Consider the following 22,567-nt stretch of genomic DNA (forward strand, 5'->3'; position numbering starts at 1 on the left):
AGTATTTGATACACTGCCGATTTTGCAGGTTTTCCTACTTACAAAGCATGTAGAGGTCTGTAATTTTTATCATAGGTACACTTCAACTGTGAGAGACGGAATCTAAAACAAAAATCCAGAAAATCACATTGTATGATTTTTAAGTAATTCATTTGCATTTTATTGCATGACATAAGTATTTGATCACCTACCAACCAGTAAGAATTCCGGCTCTCACAGACCTGTTAGTTTTTCTTTAAGAAGCCCTCCTGTTCTCCACTCATTACCTGTATTAACTGCACCTGTTTGAACTCGTTACCTGTATAAAAGACACCTGTCCACACACTCAATCAAACAGATTCCAACCTCTCCACAATGGCCAAGACCAGAGAGCTGTGTAAGGACATCAGGGATAAAATTGTAGACCTGCACAAGGCTGGGATGGGCTACAGGACAATAGGCAAGCAGCTTGGTGAGAAGGAAACAACTGTTGGCGCAATTATTAGAAAATGGAAGAAGTTCAAGATGACGGTCAATCACCCTCGGTCTGGGGCTCCATGCAAGATTTCACCTCGTGGGGCATCAATGATCATGAGGAAGGTGAGGGATCAGCCCAGAACTACACGGTAGGACCTGGTCAATGACCTGAAGAGAGCTGGGACCACAGTCTCAAAGAAAACCATTAGTAACACACTACGCCGTCATGGATTAAAATCCTGCAGCGCACGCAAGGTCCCCCTGCTTAAGCCAGTGCATGTCCAGGCCTGTCTGAAGTTTGCCAATGACCATCTGGATGATCCAGAGGAGGAATGGGAGAAGGTCATGTGGTCTGATGAGACAAAAATAGAGCTTTTTGGTCTAAACTCCACTCGCCGTGTTTGGAGGAAGAAGAAGTATGAGTACAACCCCAAGAACACCATCCCAACCGTGAAGCATGGAGGTGGAAACATCATTCTTTGGGGATGCTTTTCTGCAAAGGGGACAGGACGACTGCACCGTATTGAGGGGAGGATGGATGGGGCCATGTATCGCGAGATCTTGGCCAACAACCTCCTTCCCTCAGTAAGAGCATTGAAGATGGGTCGTGGCTGGGTCTTCCAGCATGACAACGACACGAAGCACACAGCCATGGCAACTAAGGAGTGGCTCCGTAAGAAGCATCTCAAGGTCCTGGAGTGGCCTAGCCAGTCTCCAGACCTGAACCCAATAGGAAATCTTTGGAGGGAGCTGAAACTCCGTATTGCCCAGCGACAGCCCCGAAACCTGAAGGATCTGGAGAAGATCTGTAGGGAGGAGTGGGCCAAAATCCCTGCTGCAGTGTGTGCAAACCTAGTCAAGAACTACAGGAAACGTATGATCTCTGTAATTGCAAACAAAGGTTTCTGTACCAAATATTAAGTTCTGCTTTTCTGATGTATCAAATACTTATGTCATGCAATAAAATGCAAATTAATTACTTAAAAATCATACAATGTGATTTTCTGGATTTTTGTTTTAGATTCCGTCTCTCATAGTTGAAGTGTACCTATGATAAAAATTACAGACCTCTACATGCTTTGTAAGTAGGAAAACCTGCAAAATCGGCAGTGTATCAAATACTTGTTCTCCCCACTGTATATATATTTTTTTTTACATAAATACCTTATTTACATAAGTATTCAGACCCTTTGCTACGAGACTTGAAATTGAGCTCAGGTGCATCCTGTTTCCATTGATCATTCTTGAGATTGTTAGGTACTAAATAATGACTGGTAACAGGTGTAGGAACTGTGCCTACCTTATTTCTGGTGCAGGCTCCTGTTTCACTGATTCGGACTCTGTAGTTCGCAGCGCCAACTGTTAGGTTCTAAATAAAGAGTAAAAACTCACGAACGATTAGTAAAGCTCAAACCAAGTTTATTCACCCACTGGGTCACACAGCTGCATAAGACCAAGACATATTCACACAAGCACTGGTATTTAACCCTTCCTTCTATGTTGAGTCTCCTCCTTACATCTATGAACAGCCAATACACCTCTGTTGCTTTATTCCCCCCTTTTCCTCCCCAATTTCGTGGTATCCAATTGGTAGTTACAGTCCTGTCCCATCGCTGCAACTCCTGTATGGACTTGGGAGAGGCGAAGGTCGAGAGCCGTGCATCCTCCGAAACACAACCCAGCCAAGCCGCACTACTTCTTGACACAACGCCCGCTTAACCCGGAAGCCAGCCGCACCAATGTGTCGGAGGAAACACCGTACACCTGGCGACTGTCTCAGCGTTCATCGCGCCCGGCCCGCTACAAGAGTCGCTAGTGCGTGATGGGACAGGAACATCCCTGCCGGCCAAAACCTCCCCAAATCCGGACGGCGCTGGGACAATTGTGCGCCCTTGCAAGACAGAATTTTAGTGATATCTGTTCTTCCTCACGTCATCTGACCTCTGCCCAAATTCCTCACTCCTCCCCAACTCACAGCTGTCCTGTTGACTTGTACCAGACTGTGCAGACTGTGGCCCTTCTCCTTCCATAGGATCCCTGATGTCTAACAACATATTCTGACAGAATGTAAACGTTCTACATTCCCCTCTCCCTCAGTGACATTAATAAGGATATTTAATATTTTCATGTTTAGAAGTCAGAACCCATCAATATGTTTCTACAACTTGATTGGAGTCCACTTGGGGTAAATACAATTGAAATCGACATGATTTGGAAAGGCACACACCTGTATACATAAGGTCACACAGATGACAGTGCATGTCAGAGCAAAAACCAAGCCATGAGGTTGAAGGAATGGTACGTAGAGCTCCGAGACATGATTGTGTCCAGGCACAGATCTGGGGAAGGGTACCAAAACATTTCTGCAGCATTGAAGGTCCCCAAGAACACAGTCGCCTCCATTATTCTTAAATGGAAGAAGTTTGGAACCACCAAGACTCTTCCTAGAGCTGGCCGCCGAGAAAAACTGAGCAAACGGGGAAGAATGGCCTTGTCAGGGAGGTGACCAAGAACCCGATGGTCACTCTGACAGAGCTCTAGAGTCCCTCTGTGGAGATGGGATAACCTTCCAGAAGGACAACCATCTCTGCAGCACTCCACCAAATCAGGCCTTTATGGTACAGTGGCCAAACAGAAGCCACTCCTTAGTAAAAGGCACATGACAGCCTGCTTGTAGTTTGCCAAAACGCACCTAAAGACTCTCAGACCATGAGAAACAAGATTCTCCGGTCTGATGAAACCAAGATTGAACTCTTTGGCCTGAATGCCAAGCATCACGTTCTTGAGGAAACCTGGCACCATCCCTACGGTAAAGCATGGTGGTGGCAGCTTCATGCTGTGGGGATGTTTTCCCAGTGGCAGGGACTGGGAGACTAGTCACGATCGAGGCAAAGATGAACAGAGCAAATTACAGAGATCCTTGATGAAAACCTGCTCCAGAGCACTCAGAACCTCAGACTGGGGCGAAGGTTCACCTTCCAACAAAACAATGACCCTAAGCACACACCCAAGGCAACGCACAAGTGGCTTTGGGACAAGTCTCTGAATGTCCTTGAGTGGCCCAGCCAGAGCCCGGACTTGAACCCTATCGAACATCTCTGGAGAGACCTGAAAATAGCTGTGCAGCAATGCTCCCCATCCAACCTGACAGAGCTTGAGAGGATCTGCAGAGAACAATGGGAGAAATTCCCAAAATACAGGTGTGCCAAGCTTGTAGCGTAATTCCCCAAAAGACTCAAGGCTGTAATTGCTGCTAAATGTGCTTAAACAAAATACTGAGTAAAAGGTCTGAATACAAGGTCTGAATACTTATGGAAATTTGCTATGTTTTTATTTTTAATAAATTAGCAAACATTTCTAAAAACCTGTTTTTCTTTGTCATTATGGAGCATTGTCTGTAGATTGATGGGGGAAAAAACTATTTAATCAATTTTAGAATAATGCTGTAACCTAATAAAATGTTGAAAACGTCAAGGGGTCTAAATACTTTCGGAAGGCACCGTATGTATGCATTAGGTCCTATTAGTTGTTCAACCCGATGATACACCAAGGTAAAATAAAGGGATTTGTTTGTACAGTACAGTTTGAGGTAAAGGCACTACTTCTGATTACACAAATCTGTCTATTCAGAGATTATTACTTCCATTTCTAAGTAGCCAGTTGCCATTTTGTTTCTGCTTTAGCCAAATCAATGATAAAGGGGTTGGTTAAAGCATAAAAACAGAATAGCAACCAGGCAAGGCATTTCTTTCAATGCTGGTCAAATTGTTTTTATTAACATACCCTGTGTTATGTTTCTGCAATGTTAAAAAGACACTGCATTTCATACTTTTCCCCCAGTGTGCTTTGAATGATCGTATTGTGCTGTCAGTCAACTAGAGGACTGCCTTTCCCCCCCCAGACTACCATTGAGTAAAATAATCTGGAAAGCCCCTCCCTTTTTCTTCCATCCTTAGTGTATCCCTCCTTCACTATTTTATAAATTGTACATGCATGACTCCTCAGTTCCATACAAGCTCTAATCTAACAACTACACTTTCCCCTCCATTTTATTAGGCAGCTGGTCAGCCACTCAATTTGATGGGCCATGATTGGTCCTTTCCAACTTTGGTTGCTTGTCAGTACAGGGATGCGGGGTTTGCTGCTGGAAGACCTCTCTGATTCGCTCTACGCAGATGTCTGAGGCCACCTGTGTCTCCTTAGCAAGCCCCGATAGGCTGAGGAAGCCATGTGGGAGGTCCTCCACCACCCTCAGGGTCACTGGTTGGCCCATATCCCGCAGTTTCTTGGCGAACATCACAGAGTCATCCAACAAGGCATCCAGTGCAGAGGCCTGTGGGGACAGACAGGGGAGTACGAATTACAGGGCCAATCTGGAGATTCTTCCTCCATTTTTGGACTGTTTAATTAATGATATGTAGGCCCCTTTTCAGTGCACGACACACTGACGTCAGGCACGAAATGCACATGATTTTTGAAGGCGGAACGACCCCCATCGCCATCTGCGCCCATTCAACATAGTTGCATTTCTGTTGTTATTACGTCTAAACAAAAACACTTTTTGGGGTATGCTTACAATGTTGTTTTGATCATTGCTTGAACAGTCGCTAAGATTATATTTGGTTGTGATCCTTGCAAAATACTTATTTTGGATGTAGCAGTTGATAGCTAGAATGCCAACGCTCATTGACGTAAGAGCTCTAGCCAGAAGTGTTTAGGTATAATGCAGTGAGTTGATTTGCAATGACGACACAACTAGTATATTAAGCAGGACATTCATACATCCTTAAAATCCAAATGATAATCCAAAGGTAGTGTGAAATGCACTCATAAGCAACATGTAAACGGAGGCTTGTTTTGCTGGTGGTTAATGAGAACTCCCCCGTGTTCTGCAACCAATATGGCATGCATTGTCCTCCTGCAGCAATGTTTGCAAACACAGAAAGGGGTGTATAGAATCCTGCCGTGGCGGTGTCATAATACTCATAAAACCTAGCGGTCAAACAGGGAAATGGTTCCAATCATTTCCCCACCATTCATTTTTCCCATAGGGGATTTTAGAATCACTTAAAAATAACGTTTGTGTTTCATGTAGACTTACCCTGGCGTGACGTTTTGATAACCATGTAAATCTCTCTCGGACAAGGTGACTTTTATATAAATGCCTCTATTTACTCTTAGATTCCAAAATTCTAATTAGCATCAAAGTAGACATCATGCAAAACTACAAATCCCTGCAAGCTCCTGCACGTCATCTCTAGCTGACACCTTTGCTAACATGTTTTGTGTCAATTTAAAACTTGCACAAGACAGTTCACAGAATTGTCCATTTAAAGAAATGTAGCCAACTTATTGTACTACATTTAGCTAACAGATAGTTAATCCAGACATTCTTACCTCTGCCTCGATTTGGCAGTGTTGTCCAGATCATCATCTGGGGCTCCCGAGTGGAGCAGCGGTCTAAGGCACTGCATCTCAGTGCTAGAGGCGTCACTACAGACCCTGGTTCGATTCCAGGCTGTATCACAACCGGCTGTGATTGGGAGTCCCATAGGGCGGCGCACAATTGGCCCAGCGTTGTCCAGGTTAGGCTGTCATTGTAAATAAGAATTTGTTCTTAACCGACTTGCCTACATAAATTAAGGTTAAAAATGTAAAAGGTCAATATATATATTTTTAAATAGTAGTTCTTTATGATAGCCACATTAGCATTTCATTTTGGGGGGGGGGTTATCAAAACATCACGCCAGAAACACAGCCTTTATTTTAAGTGTTTCTAAAATGGGAAAAATTATTGGAACCATTTCACTATTTGATCACTAGGTTTTATGGGCATTATGACTCATACTGTGGTACTTTATAGCCCTTAAAGTGGAAAGACCATCAATTGTGGAGTGTTAGAGAGACCAGTGAACAAGGACAAAATAGACCCACTGCAGATTTTTACGAGTACTACTTCAGTGCGGCGGCAGAAGCGGCACCCACGACAGCACACGTGCGACACCTACACTGCTCAAATCATAGACAAATTCTAATTTTGCAGCCTAATAATGCTGTTGGCAGAAGACTGCCTCAGTAGTAATGGTAGGCTATAGACTGTTGTGGGCACTTGGTAATTGGCTGCTCTTCAGAAGCTAACTAAAAATACGTTTAAACGTACAATCAGGGATGTAATCATTAGTCCAAACAATTCAAATGAGAGTTTCTATTGGATAAATTCAGGTAAGTCCCTCCCCATTTTGTTCCGTTTAAGAAACGTTTTGCAACAGATCGGCAGAATAAACACACCCCAGGGCCAATGTTCCCTCATTGTTTTCATCACTGAGCAAATTTCAGGTCTGCTGAGTGAAAACTTGAACGTTGTGAAAAATCTGTGCAACTTCCAGCACACGTTAAGTGTGCACACTGTTTACCGTGAACACCAGCTTTAAGTTATAGTTTTAACAATGGCCTACCATTAAAAAAAAAAAAAAAAAAAATCCAATAACATTTTAACATGGAAATAGCTAATAAAATAGCTATACTATAATACCGCCTTCAATAGCAGCCAATGCGTGGTGTTCAATGCAGACAATGCAGACAAAGAAGTGACTGACAATGCAGTTGTATTGTGTTGTTTGATACAAAAATTATTATTATCATCCCCATACCATTATTATTACAGAGAATCAGTCAGAAATGTATGCTACCCTCTGCCTATTGGCTTCTTAGCTTAATCAAACCTGTCCCAAAATACAACATTGCCCCTTCAAAAAGATCTAATGTAGGACAACACGTTTTGTGCTCTTGTAGGAAGCAATCACTGCCCAATTGTTGACCAGACATTTGCTATAATTGGGCTGATAACTCACTAACTAGCAAAGAATATGAACAAATGTGCACACACGCATCTACTCTTGACCACTCGTGCCCGTCATTGCAATGGAGTCGTCCTCCGATGCGCTCTGCCTAAAACAAAATCAGACTACTGGTAAATCTGGCATAGTTAGATTTGTTTCGGTATGTTACATTGAAAGGGACTAATATTATGCTGATTTGATCATAATTCCCACAGTAGAGGGAAACGTTGATAGTGTAAACTAACGGGGAAAAGTTTATTGTGCGCAGCTTAGAGGGAACATTGCCCAGGGCTCTCCCTAGGATTTTCTGATAAAGTGGTGTTGATTGTAGGTGGCATTTTGCTTCTTTTTTTTTTTTACCTGTAACTGCCATTTCCTGAAACCTAGAGTCTTAAATTATATCAAACAATGTAGCCAAGTAAGCCAACACAGAAGTCTTGTGTTTGATCCTAAATAAAAATGTAGATTGTCTCAATGATACTAATCATTTAGGGGTAATGATTATTCTAATAAATAGGTGTCTTGATGTGAATAGTCTCGTGAAAATGTAAACTGGCTTTTCAATTTTGTTTGGGGAGAAAATTCTGAATAATTCAATTACTGGATCCAATGTAGTAGTCTATATTTGGAATATGAAACAACTGAACTAGGCCTATAGGAACTTGTTTCAGATCTCCATCTCTGACCTAATCCATCAAGTTAGGTCTGACTACTAGGCTAGCATTCATTCAACGTGCCTTGTTGTCATTGGTGAACTGACTATTATTATCATTAGCAGCCTAGTGTTTGTTGACATATCAAGAAGTAGGATCAAGAACTGATGAATTACCGTAGGCCTACTAATCTATAACAGTCTTTCTGTGAAGGAGGGTATTAGCGGAACAGCTCTCTCTGCCATGTCGGTTTACATTCACGCAGTGATGCGCACTGTACTGCAACACCGCACGTTTCCTTGCACGTCGACGTGCTCGCGCCTACTACCATTGCGGAGATCTAAGCATGTGTGGGCAAGAAAGTGTTCTCGCTTAATTCTAGTTCACTAAACGCAGTAGCTAACTACATTCGTCAAGGAGCTAACTACGAAATGCGTGGTTGTGTGCTTAACTAACGCATAACATTTTGGAAAATGTATTTGACAAACAGTTTGTTCTCCATTTTCATTTACATTTTCCTTATCCTTTTTCCCCTCACACATCAGTGTCATCAAAGGATGAAGTGGAGAGCTGCCATCCAGCTCGAGGGAAGAAGACAGTACTACGACTACAGGGGGGGTAGGCTGGAGAGAAGAGCTAAAGATTCTCCCTCATCGCCCAAGTTCTCTGATTGGCTCAGCTCCAACTTCAGACAGTTGAAACCACAATGTTCCAACTAGAAGCCTATTTCTGCGTATTTTCGGCTAGTTTTTCATACCAGCGTACTTTGACCTCAAATTGCGTGCATGGTACACAAAATGTGTACAGGTTGGCAGGTCTGCTACTCTTTTGCTTTCTTGGCTTTTCCATCCTCTACACCAATTTTTCCAAATGCATTGATGCCACCACAACCACCCCTTCACACACACACCTTTTCCCATCCATTCCCTCACTCATCCCCCCCTCTCACCACTAAGTGTACAGGCGGTAGTCCTCTCAGTAGGTAATCAGGGGCTAGAAGCGGTGACACAAACGGGTTCTTGACGATGGGACAGCTAGTCGCCTGGATCACAGCGAGGCGCTCAGAGCGCAGGGGCTCAAAACCTTCTGGGTAATCCCTAGGACCTGAGGAGGAGTTGGATGAGAAGGAACGGGGTGACGTTGATCTGTAGTGGGCCTCGTTGTCGAGGGACTTCCGGTGTGACGATGACAGTGACCCTAGGACCTCTGCAGGAAGGAAGGACTGGATCCAATTGGATGCCCCGTGTGTGAGGTCACTGATCAGCAAGGCTGTGTCTCTACCTAGAGCACTCAATGTGCTGGTCCCCTCTGTGGGCTGTACCGCCTGAGAGTCTACACCTGGAGAGAGTGGAAAAGAGGAAGATGAGGTAATTGGGGAAAAAAAGGCAAAACAATGGAGTTATTTAAGACCTACACACAAAAGCATCACTCTTAATGCTGAGACACTCTTTGCCCCTCTAACTAATTTCCATAAGCTTTGACTAATACCCTCATCCATTTCACACCCTTCCTTCCTTACCTGCGTAGGCGTTGAGGCACTTGGAGAGCACTCCTAATGGCAGTAGTGGGTCAATGAGGGTGAGCAGACGGGAGGGCGAGGCGTCAATGGTGAGCAGGGTAGCTGGGTAGGCAGCCATAATACCATCTGGGACACGCACACCGCAGGCTATGGCCCTCATAGACACTGTGATGCAGAGGTTCCCCCCAGCACTGTCCCCAGCCAGACACACGCGCTCAGCCGTGGAGCCTGGGGCAGAGAGACAGAGCAATCAGTACCAGCTGGTCTAATACAGGAGGTTATTATAATTCTGAAATCATTTCTTTGGTTCTAAACTCTAACACATTAGTAACAACACAGACCCAGAAGATGGCAGTTCTTGAGGGCCCAACAGTAGGCATAGAAGCACTCCTCAAGGGCTCTGGGAAATGGGGCCTCAGGGGCAAGGGAGTAGTCCACAGACAGGATGGGGACATTTAGATCCTTGGACCAGCTCTTCAGATAGTTCTGGGAAATAAAAGGAGGATGGAGGACAAATGGAGTGATGAGAAAATGGAGAAGTGACAGGAAAATTAAACATAACTGTTAAAAGAGAGGAAAGTAGACTTCACGGTAAGTGCTGAGTCCCACTTAACTTGATTACTGAGAGACTAAGGTGAGTGATTAGCTTAAGTAATTGCAGGCATCGCATGACAATCCCTGGCCTACCATACCTCATGGGATTTCGAGGTCTGGGCCACGAAGCCTCCTCCATGGAAGTGGATCAGCAGCCAGGGGGAGGGAGGGTGCTTCTGAGCACCAAACGGTACCAAAGACACAGAGATGGGGGTAGCTTCTGTACGAGAGAAAGCCAGCAGCTCTTCACTGTCCTGAAGGAAGAGAGAGAAAGAGATGTTTGCGTCATAACGTAACCCTTTTTACACTAACATGACTAAACTGTGCAGAACTTTGATAAAAACATCACATAGTAACCACTGAGGTTACAGCTGAGAGCTCACCTGTCCTTCTCGAAGTTGATAGGAGATGAGCCGCATGTTAACAGGTCCAGGGCCCCAGTGGGCCACCGGAGGGGACACGGGGGCAAAGAGACGTGGGTCTGAGGTCAGGGGGAGGAGCAGTGGTTCAGGAGGTATGGTCAGGGTGAGGTTCAGCTGCACTAGGTTAGAGGCTATACTGGCCAAGCCCTGTGGGAGAAAGGGATCAAATGATGAAGAGGATTTTGTAAAATGGTCTTAAAAGCAATCAAACCAACAGAAAGTTTGGAAGAGCGAGAAAAGAGTGAGTAAGTAGGGGAAACAGAGAGAGGCCTAGAGAGACTGCAAGATTCAAGACGTCCTTATTTGCATACAACATCATATTACTAGTCGACTCCCTTCTGCCCTCACCGATAGAAGCTCGGATTCTGTGAGGTTCCAGAAAGACTTCCAGAACTTCATGTCCAGATTCTGGGTGATCCGCTCAAACTCTGCTCCCCTCAGCTCTGGATCAATGACATACTTCCCGGAGGTAAGGAAGGAGAAAGCTGCCATGCCTGAGGGAAATGGAGAGTGAATGCAAAGTATGTAGGGCAGTGCATACTATGCAATTAACTTTTAAAAATGTCAAAGGACAACCACAAATCTTACACGAGGCCGTAAGAGGTAGATAGTCACTCAGGTTTATTGTGTACTAGTACGAAAGTTCAAATCAGGAAGGCGGGTCTGAATGTTTGTTTAACTTCATCCAGAACATAAATTCACTTTTGTTTCCTATTCTACGGGCATAGTGGGAATGTATACAAACGTATCATCATCAGATTAGCATCTTGTTTCTTCTCCTCTTTCCTATTAGCCATGTGTGGGAGGTCATTCACCCATTTACCTTGTAGCTTATAAGCACGGCACAATAATGCATATGCCTCACGCTTGCTGTTTAACCTATGGGCTGGGCTCACTTTTGCAATCATCACCTTCCTCTCTCTCTCTCAGCCAATAGGCGTAAATCTTGGGTTGCATTTATGTGACAAACTTAGCCACTTTCTCATACTTACTGTGTTATAGAAAAAAAGGGGTTTGATGCCAGCAGTCGTGCATAGGACTACCTTACCATCACATCATCTGGCTCCGAGGACCTTCCCTCAGAGACGAGACCATTCCTCAAACTACTTAATAAAATGTCATTGCATTCAGTCTGTGTTGTTTATTCAGTTACGCCTGTACTCCATTAAATTAATATATATTTTTTTACGAGTTCTTCAAGCCTAAAGAATTCACAGACATTTACAGAGACTGACCTAACCCAGACTGCTGTTTTCCGTAGCTCTCTCCGAATGAGACCATGCTTATGACAACTGTCTGCAGGAACGGACGAAGGGTAGGCGAGAACTGGGGAGACGGGAGGGAAAATATGGATTTCAGTATCATTAGTCTCACGTAGCCATACCTCCAAAAACGTCGTCAGGGAAGCCTGGTTCTCGCCGAGGCTACAGTATATCCACCCTCAGTATATTCCCAAGTCATAAAAAGCTTAGTCCAGCATTCTCAATGACCAATTGCTAAATGATATCTTATCAACATTATATTGAATTCAATGTGCCACTCCTCCCACAAAGTCATCAAGTGGTGATGACTGACCTGAAAGCCCAGGCAGCGGCCGTAGAAGCAGGCCTTGTGCATGGATGTGTACTCCCTCACAAACCTCCTGCTAAGCTCTCCATCCTGCAGGGAGTACAGCTGCCCATGACCGTTGTCGTGGAGCAGACGCTGAGCGAGGTAGAGGAGGGCCCGCAGCTGACACAGGGCACTGGAGTAGGCTTCCATCTCGGAGGCATTGTGGTTGGCCCTGAAGAAGGCCCCGTGGCAGTTAGAGGCAATGTAGCGGCCCTTGTGGATGATGTGCAAAAGGCAAGACTGCAGCACCTGAGAGATGAGATGGGATGCTTTATTGTCAGCTGGTATTGTGAATAAAATGAATATATTTCTAGTTTTGCATTATATTAATAATCCAAGATTGTCCCTCTGTTGCTAGCTTGCGCAGTCTTTTGACTGTGCGATTGTCTCAGTCTCTTGACAATCACACTGCGTGATACTTCTTCTAGACTACTGACATCATTCTGGGCAGTGAGGTTAGTAGAAAAGTTGTGTTATTATAGCTTACCTTTACCAGTGTGCGATACCCATTCCCAGGGGTATCTGCGTCAAAGTCATAGTGGTGGTAGACTGCAGTAAAACCAGCAACCACAGGTTCGAGGGCACGGCCATGGTCCTGAATCTTTGTCATGCAAGTCACCAAGCGTCCGGAAGCGTTACCGTACAGCAAGTCGGTAGGACCAGACAGAGCTGTGATGTTTTCCTCACACACTGCCTCCAAGGCTGTGAACACAGCTCTCCAGGCCATACCTGAAACACTAGAGAGAAGATGCATATAAACCAAACATTTTATTTCTGGATAACCACATCATACGAGCTTTGACAGATTAAATGCAGGAGATTGAAAAGGAGAATTTTGCTTTTATACAACCCCCCAAAAACACACACAGTACCAGTCAAAAGTTTGGACACACCTACTCATTCCAGGGTTGTCCTTTATTTTAACCATTTTCTACATTCTAGAATAATAGCGAAGACATCAAAACTATGAAATAACACATATGGAATCATGTAAACAAATAGAAAATGAATCAAGTAAAAGTGAATCACCGAGTAAAATACTACTCGAGTAAAATTACTTAAGAATTCAAAGTAAAAGTATAAAACATTTTAAAAAATTATATTAAGCAAACCAGACGGCATCATTTTCTTTTTTCCCCCACCTTTTATTTAGGGATAGCCAGGGGCACACTCCGACATCATTTACAAACAAAGCATGTGTTTAGTGAGTCCACCAGATCAGAGGCTGTAGGGATGACCAGGGATGTACTTTAGACCATTTTCTTGTCCTGCTAAGCATTCAAAATGTAATGAGTACTTTTGGGTGTCAGGGAAAATGTATGGAGTAAAAATTACATACATTTTAGGAATACAGTAAAGTAAAAGCTGTCAAAAATATAAATAGTAAAGTACAGATACACACACTTGTTTTGCAATTTGAGAAACTTACCCCAACCATCCTCATCCTCATTGTGCAGAATGAGGGTTAATGTTGTTTTGCAATTTCACTTGGGGTAAGTTTCTCAAAAACAAGTGAAATTGCAAAACAAGTGTCTGGACCCTATTTACACATACATAAAAAAAGAGATGTGGTTGTAAAAAAAAACGTATCTTTTAATGATGGGTTTGGTTGTGTGTGCCAAAGGTCAAAGATTAAAACATGCAACTATCCCGACTCTTCCTACAGACAGACTTTATCTAACTTTGCAAATGAATGAGATTACATAGCCTGTTGACAGCATTTATCAAAATGAACACAACCTTGTCATAAATCCTAAAGGGTATAGGCCTAGTTAAGACAAGAGTACTAAGAATCATGAATCAACAGAATAAACCAACCTTGGACTGATACATTCTCTATGTCCTTAGCTTGATTGACAGCTGTGCAAATTCTTTGATACTTTTATTTCAGCACAGTTCTTATGGAATTACTTTTGTGCCTTTTTATATCAAGCAATCCTTTTGAATTCTGTCATAGCTGAATCAGAATTAGTTGGGTAACATAGATAAATTAGATGTTTTATTGTTACATCATAATATGCTTATGTGAGATACTTGTCATTAGAATGTCTTCTTTTGGGCTATACTGTTGGCAGTTGCATTTTTCCTTTCTCCTCTAGGGAAAAATCACTTGGGGCCCAGAGAGGGGAGAGGTCAGGCTTGTCTTTTACATGTCTGGTAATATGCAGAATATCAGAAAGGGAGAAGTCAGAATTGAACATTGTCTTCATATGTGAATGTATCTGTTAAACCATGTGAAGGGCTCCACAATGTCTGTACGCCAGTCACTCCTTCATTTTCCCATTGGGGGAGGAGTATGGCAGTGTCTGGAACCATTGTATTACCCCTCTGATGTTGCACTAATCTTGAGATGGGAGTGACTTCTAGGTCATATACTCTCAGTGAGCTTGTCCAGGAGGGGAGAGAAGAGGGTGTGTATTTGAGATGGGAGTATCTAAAGTTGACAATAGATTTTTGCCATTGGAAGAGGTAATGTTTTGGTACTATGAAGTACCAAGAACGAGATTAGAACCTCGTCTTAGAGACCAAACTGAACGATAATTTTTAGCTATTGCCATCTGGCTATGGGATACTCCTCTCAAGTAAAAGGCCCTTTGTGAAGTTTCTGAGATCTGTGGTTCGTCATGTGAGTTGAGAGGGGTGTATCTTGGCTATAAAATATACTAGAATTCTTTTGTAAGAACTCAGAGAATTAATTTATCCGAGAGTCAAAGTGCTATGGTGAAGCTCATATGAATTAAAGATGAAGTTTAAGTTATAACTGACTGGTGTGTGGTTTGCTCTCTCATCAATTAGTAATACAGGAAATTACCACGACTATTCGAGAACAACATTTTTATTATGGCAAATAAAAATGGTGATATTGAAAGCCAAACATGAACCCAAAAGTTAAGTGCAAAATAAATAATATTGCAAGGAAATCATTTTTAATGGCAAGAACAAATGAATTGTAAATAAATGCAAAGAAATTCTTTCCAGTGAAACATTTTCAATCATAATGCGATTGCGATGAAACGGTTCCCTCTTTGGCAGTGGTGTAAAGTACTTAAGTAAAAAAAATACTTGAAAGTACTACTTAAATAGTTTTGTGGGGGATTATTTATATTTTTGACAACTTTACTATATTCCCAAGGAAAAAAAAGAAAATGATGCCGTCTGGTTTCCTTAATATAAAAAATTTCAATTTGTATTTTACTTTTAATACTTAAGCATATTTAAAACAAAACACTGACTTTTACTCAAGTAGTATTTTACTGGGTGACTCAATTTTACTTGAGTAATTTTCTATTAAGGCATCTTTACTTTTACTCAAGTATGACAATTAGTTACTTTTTACACCACTGATCTATGGTTAAGTTACTCTGCCCTTCGCTTTCGCTGCCCTTTTTTGCATTTGTATAGTTTTGGCACATTAATTCCATGTAGGTGGGGTTTAGAGGGAGGCGTAAATGTTGCTTCTCTGTTGGTCAAACGGTTTTGGAGTAACAGTACATCCTCATTTTTAATATCCCAGTTAGAAGCTTACATGATGGCCAGTACAGCCATGTTTGATAGATAGCTAGCAATGCTGAGAGGAAACAGTGTTTTTTGCTAACTAGCCAGCTAGTGTAAAAAAGCTTGACTTTTCCCCCCCTGTCTAACTTTTCCATTTTGAACAAAAAGGACTCAGTAGCTAACGTTAGCCAGCTAGCCCAGCGGGACTAACTAACCTAGCTAGCTAACATTACAACAAGGAGGTTATCGGGGTTAAAACCCTTAGGTAAATGTCTTGTAATTTCACATTTAAAAGATGCATTGAAACAATTAGCTAGTTAGATAACTAACATGGCAATACAGTGCATTTGGAAAGAATTTAGACCCCTTGACTTTTCCCACATTTTGTTACATTACAGCCTTATTCTACAATGGATTCAATTATTTTCCCCCCTCATAATCAATCTACACACAATAACCCATAATGACAAAGCAAAAACAAGTTTTTAGAAATGTTGCCAAATGTATAAACATGAAATATGATGACATTTACATAGTTGAAGTCAGAAGTTAACATAAACCTTAGCCAAATATTTAAACTCAGTTTCACAATTCCTGACATTTAATCCTCGTAAAAATTCCCTGTCTTAGGTCAGTCAGGATCACCACTTTATTTTAAGAATGTGAAATGTCTGAATAATAGTAGAGAGAATTATTTATTTAAGCTTTTATTTATTTCATCACATTCCCAGTGGGTCAAATGTTTATACACTCAATTAGTATTTGGTAGCATTACCTTTAAATTCTTTAACTTGGGTCAAATGTTTAAAGTAGCCTTCCACAAGCTTCCCACAACAAGTTGGGGTGAATTTTGGCCCATTCCACCTGACAGAGCTGGTGTAAATGAGTCAGGTTTGCCTCCTTGCGCGCACACACTTTTTCAGTTCTGCCCACACATTTTCTATAGGATTGAGGTGAGGCTTTGTGATGGCCACTCCAATACCTTGACTTTGTTGTCCTTAAGCCATTTTGCCACAACTTTGGAAGTATGCTTGAGGTCATTGTCCATTTGGAAGACCCATTTGCGACCAAGCTTTAACTTCCTGACTGATGTCTTGAGATGTTGCTTCTATGCCATCTATTTTGTGAAGTGCACCAGTCCCTCCTGCAGCAAAGCACCCCCACAACATGATGCTGCCACCCTCGTGCTTCACGGTTGGGATGGTGTTCTTCAGCTTGCAAACATCCCCCTTTTCCCTCCAAACATAATGGAAATATGGACTAAGTTCTATTTTTGTTTCATCAGACCAGAGGACATTTCTCCAAAAAGTACAATCTTTGTCCCCATGTGCAGTTGCAAACCGTAGTCTGGCTTTTTTATGGCGGTTTTGGAGCGGTGGCTTCTTCCTTGCTGAGCGGCCTTTCAGGTTATGTCGATATAGGACTCGTTTTACTGTGGATATAGATACGTTTGTCCCTGTTCCCGCCAGCATCTTCACAAGGTCCTTTGCTGTTGTTCTGGGATTGATTTGCACTTTTGGCACCAAAGTATGTTCATCTCTAGGAGACAGAACGCGTCTCCTTCCTGAGCGGTATGACGGCTGCGTAGTCCCATGGTGTTTATACTTGTGTACTATTGTTTGTACAGATGAATGTGGTACCTTCAGGCGTTCTTTTTTCTGAGATCTATCAGATTTTTTGGCTGATTTCCTTTGATTTTCCCATGATGTCAAGCAAAGAGGCACTGAGTTTGAAGGTAGGCCTACATCCACAGGAATTTTCCAAGCTGTTTAAAAGGCACAGTCATCTTACTGTATTGTAAACTTCTGACCCACTGGAATTGTGATACAGTGAATAAGTGAAAAAAACTGTACGTAAACAATTGTTGGGAAAATTACTTGTCATGCACAAAGTAGATGTGCTAACCGACTTAAAAAACATAAAGATTGTTATCAAGAAATTTTTGGAGTGGTTGAAAAACTAGTTTTAATGACTCCAACCTAAGTGTACGTAAACTTCCGACTCCAACTGATTAGCTATATATATATATTAACTCAGCAAAAAACTAAACATCCCCTCACACTCAACTGTGTTTAGTTTCAGCAAACATGTGTAAATATCTGTATGAACATAACAAGATTCAACAACAGACAAACTGAACAAGTTCCACAGACATGTGACTAACAGAAATGGAAATGTGTCCCTGAACAAAGGGGCGGGGGGGGATCAAAATCAAAAGTAACAGTCAATGCAGCTGGTGGCCACACCAGATACTAAGTACTGCAGTGCATCTCCTCCTCATGAACTGCACCAGATTTGCCAGTTCTTGCTGTGAGATGTTACCCCACTCTTCCACCAAGGAACCTGCAAGTTCCCGGACATTTCTGGGGAGGATGGCCCTAGCCCTCACCCTCCGATCCCACAGGTGCCAGACGTGCTCAATGGTATTGAGATCCGGGCTCTTCGCTGGCCATCGCAGAACACTGACATTCCTGTCTTGCAGGAAATCACACACAGAACAAGCAGTATAGCTGGTGGCATTGTCATGCTGGAGGGTCATGTCAGGATGAGCCTGCAGGAAGGATACCACATGAGGGAGGAGGTCTTCCTGTAACGCACAGCATTGAGATTGCCTGCAATGACAACAAGCTCAGTCCGATGATGCTGTGACACACCGCCCCAGACCATGATGGACTCTTCACCTCCAAATCGATTTCGCTCCAGAGTACAGGCCTCTGTAACGCTCATTCCTTTGATGATAAACGCAAATCCGACCATCACCCCTGTTGAGACAAAACCGCGACTCGTCAGTGAAGAGCACTTTTTGCCAGTCCTGTCTGGTTCAGCGACGGTGGGTTTCTGCCCATAGGCGACGTTGTTGCCGGTGATGTCTGTTGAGGACCTGCCTTACAACAGGCCTACACGCCCTCAGTCCAGCCTCTCTCAGCCTATTGCGGATAGTCTGACCACTGATGGAGGGATTGTGCGTTCCTGGTGTAACTCGGGCAGTTGTTGTTACCATCCTGTACCTGCCCGCAGGTGTGATGTTCGGATGTACCGATCCTGTGCAGGTGTTGTTACACGTGGTCTGCCACTGCGACACATCTGCAGTCCTCATGCCTCCTTGCAGCATGCCTAAGGCACGTTCACGCAGATGAGCAGGGACCCTGGGCATCTTTCTTTTGGTGTTTTTCAGAGTCAGTAGAAACACTCTAGTGTTCTAAGTTTTCATAACTGTGACCTTAATTGCCTACCATCTGGAAGCTGTTAGTGTCTTAACGACCATTCCACAGGTGCATGTTCATTAATTGTTTGTTTCTTTGAACAAGCATGGGAAACAGTGTTTAAACCCTTTACAATGAAGATATGTGAAGTTATTTGGATTTTTACAAATTATCTTTGAAAGACAGGGTCCTGAAAAAGGGACGTTTCTTTTTTTGCTGAGTTCATTTATATATGGTCTATGTAACCTGTATTTATCTTTTAATATAGTCATCTCGGTTTTCATTTGAAGCATCTTCATATCTTTCGCTTGCTATGCAAAGAAATGGGCTCCTTTGTATTTGTAGTCACGGTCACAGAAACAGATAAACATCTTGGCCCCAGTTATTCGGTGTATAAAGTGACGTATACTGTGTCGCCACCATGCTCGATGTTATTTACAAGGACCGCTACCTCGATGCAGACAAGAAAGAGGGTTTAGGTGAAATGTTACATACACAGCTGGACAAGATGGAAACGGACACAGTGATAGTGCGCACTGAGGAAGAGAGGCCACGGACAGACAGAGCTGAAACTTCACTGCTTGACATGCATGATGAAATCCTGGTTGATAATGAAACAACTGAACAACGGAACAGCACATCAAGTAAGTGAAAGAAATAGGTTTTGATTATGTTTTACTGGTAAAATGGGGACATACGTAAATGCCAACAAACTTTTAGGTCAGTGTGGTGTGCGTAACCTTTATTTAACTAGGCAAGTCAGTTAACTTCTTATGGCTGGGATCCTGTTAACGGGATCGATATGACAGCAGTCAGTGAAAGTGCACGGCGCCAAATTCAAAACAGAAATCTCATAATTAAAATACCTCAGACATACAAGTATTTTACACCATTTTAAAGATACACTTCTTGTTAATCCCACCACAGTGTCCGATTTCAAAAAGGCTTTACGACGAAAGCACAACATATCATTATGCTAGGTCAGCACCTATTCACAGAAAAACAGCCATTTTTCCAGCCAAAGAGAGGAGTCACAAAAAGCAGAAATAGATAAAGTTAATCACTAACCTTTGATGCTCTTCGTCAGATGACACTCATAGGACTTCATGATACACAATACATGTTTTGTTCGATAAAGTTCATATTTTTATCCCAAAATCTGAGTTTACATTGGCGCGTTATGTTCAGTAAAGTTTTGCCTTCAAAACATACGGTGATTTTGCAGAGAGCCTCCTCAATTTACAGAAATACTCATAAAAAATTGATAAGATACAAGTATTATACATGGAACTTTAGATAAACCTCTCCTTAATGCAACCGCTGTGTCAGACTTCAAAAAAACTTTACGGAAAAAGCACACCATGCAATAATCTGAGTACAGCGCTCAGAGCCCAAACAAGCCATAAAGATATCCGCCATGTTGTGGAGTCAACAGATGTCAGAATAGCATTATAAATATTCACTTACCTTTGATGATCTTCATCAGAATGCACTCCCAGGAATCCCAGTTCCACAATAAATGTTTGATTTGTTCCATAAAGTCCATCATTTATGTCCAAATACCTCCTTTTTGTTCGCGCGTTCAGACGAAAAGTCATATTACAGTTCGTAGAAACATGTCAAACGAAGTATAGAATCAATCTTTAGGATGTTTTTAACATAAATCTTCAATAATGTTCGAACCGGAGAATTCCTTTGTCTGTAGAAATGCGATGGAACGCAGGTCTAACTCTCGCGCGTGGTCAGCTCATGGCACTCTGCCAGACCCCTGACTCAAAGAGCCCTCATTTCCCCCTCCTTCACAGTAGAAGCATCAAACAAGGTTCTAAAGACTGTTGACATCTAGTGGAAGCCTTAGGAAGTGCAATATGACAACTAACCCACTGTATATTCGATAGGGTTTTTGCCTGCCATATAAGTTATTTTATACTCACAGACATCATTCAAACAGTTTTAGAAACTTCAGAGTGTTTTCTATCCAAATCTACTAATAATATGCATATATTAGCAACTGGGCCTGAGTAGCAGGCAGTTTACTCTGGGCACCTTATTCATCCAAGCTACTCAGTACTGCCCCCAGCCATAAGAAGTTAAGAACAAATTCTTATTTACAATGACTAGAATGCTTAAAAGGCCACAAAAATGTTATATCGGTTATCAGTATCATTTTTTGGGCAAGGAAAATATTGGGTATCAGAAAAATGTCATATCAGTGCATCACTAATATTTAGCAATGAATCCGCTCTAAGACTTCCAATGGCTGTATCGAACAAGGACAACCATATCTACACGCAAACACGTGTAGTGCGATCAGTATCACATAGAACCTTCTCAACATGCCACAAAGAAGGACTACATTTATTTTCAGATTTCGTCCCCCCACCCCCCATGATGAAAACAAGCCCAGATTTCCCCAGGTTAAAAAACAATTTAAATATCAAGCGTTTTCAAGAGCAATTTCAGTAATGGGAAACTGCTCGGGGATCTAATGATGCTCATACTAAGTTTCTAACGATTAATGTAGCCTTAGGATGCTTTTGGGAAACCGGGCTCTGTTCAATTTCCATTAAAGCCTTTTAAAAATCCTTTCAGTTTTTATTAAAGTCACTGTCATCTAGTTACTCAAGACCCAGCTCTCAAAACAACAACAGCCCTTTGAACCTAATCAGCTGATTGATGACGTCACCAGACATTTGCGTTATAGCAACTAACCCAGTCCACTAACTTCACTCTCAAAATATCAGGTTTCACTGGAACTACGACACTCATATGCACGACATCAGCTTTCCCAGCGGTAACCACTGGCCTCTACATTACAGTACACCTACACTTTTTTTTTTTACTGTATCAATGTTGACAATGGCAGTACATCCATAGTTAAAATTCGTACTTTCAAAAACCACATAGAACTTAGCAGCCAAAATGCTAGCTACTGCTGCAGCTAAAGTTATCTATGGCAGAAATTGTGACTGACGAACAACAGCCAACAAGCAAGCGACTTCAAACGGACACCCGAAATTAACATGCGGTTTATGTTTACGAGATACGTGTGAATGTACAGTTATCAAACATGCAAAGCATAGTGTATTTTACAGACTAGTACAAACTTACCAACACGCATCCTCTCTTCTACTGACAGTTTCTGTTTCGCCCACAGACCCTGACTAGTAATTATTACGAGTATTCTGCCAGCAGCACAAACGATGACGTCACGTTTGAATTGTCATGTTAAACCTTCAAAAGAAAAGCCCGTATTTAAAAATGTGGATAACTCATTCAAAATATATTGAATTTACCCACTTTTAATGTGCCAACAATAAAAGGCAATAAGTCATTTATGACCAATAATGAACAAATACAATATTGACACTGGAATGTTGAGAATAGTGGGCTGTAGAGAGATACCTTTTTTTACCTGTCTCAGTTAAAGTGGGGTGATCAGTGCTGCCACCATAATATCCTGCTATTTGTTTTTCTGAGTGACATTGTAGTCGTTCGTTTACCTGCTGCTGGCGGCAATGAATTCTACAGGATTAATATGCGCTCCTCCAATGACTCCACTCAGACCAACAAACACAACACAACGGTCAGTGCCTGCATCGCCTTTTCACACGAAGGTCCGTGGTGGGTCTGTATAAATTGTTTGATTATATTGGAGACAGGTTTATAGCAGTGAATGTCATCTATTTTACTCTTATAGTATTTCTAAATAGAAGCCATATCAGCAAGGGAAACGAATTGTTCTCACTTTATGATAGAACATTCAGATGTATCT

General features: G+C 42.3%; 1 protein-coding gene across 3 annotated transcripts; it reads right to left on the bottom strand.

Annotated features, from left to right (window-relative positions):
* Nucleotides 1–1,858: 1,858 nt before the first annotated feature.
* On the bottom strand, nucleotides 1,859–21,983 carry lipea (lipase, hormone-sensitive a). Of its 3 annotated transcripts, XM_071374329.1 has the most exons (12): nucleotides 21,904–21,983; nucleotides 13,237–13,365; nucleotides 12,582–12,831; nucleotides 12,059–12,343; nucleotides 11,719–11,809; nucleotides 10,832–10,977; nucleotides 10,445–10,630; nucleotides 10,160–10,315; nucleotides 9,809–9,953; nucleotides 9,468–9,695; nucleotides 8,898–9,286; nucleotides 1,859–4,789 (listed from the first exon to the last, which is right to left on the bottom strand). In XM_071374329.1, the coding sequence occupies exons 3-12, from the start codon at nucleotides 12,819–12,821 to the stop codon at nucleotides 4,529–4,531; spliced, it is 2,127 nt and encodes a 708-aa protein (XP_071230430.1). In that variant the 5' UTR covers nucleotides 12,822–12,831; nucleotides 13,237–13,365; nucleotides 21,904–21,983; the 3' UTR covers nucleotides 1,859–4,528. The 3 variants fall into 3 exon arrangements, with proteins under 3 accessions (XP_071230430.1, XP_071230431.1, XP_071230429.1); XM_071374330.1 differs by lacking the exon at nucleotides 13,237–13,365 and having other exon boundaries at nucleotides 21,904–21,979; XM_071374328.1 differs by lacking the exon at nucleotides 21,904–21,983 and having other exon boundaries at nucleotides 13,237–17,695.
* Nucleotides 21,984–22,567: the final 584 nt, after the last annotated feature.

The sequence above is a fragment of the Salvelinus alpinus genome, chromosome 29 (assembly GCF_045679555.1).
Source record: "Salvelinus alpinus chromosome 29, SLU_Salpinus.1, whole genome shotgun sequence".
In the NCBI taxonomy this organism is placed as follows: domain Eukaryota; kingdom Metazoa; phylum Chordata; class Actinopteri; order Salmoniformes; family Salmonidae; genus Salvelinus; species Salvelinus alpinus.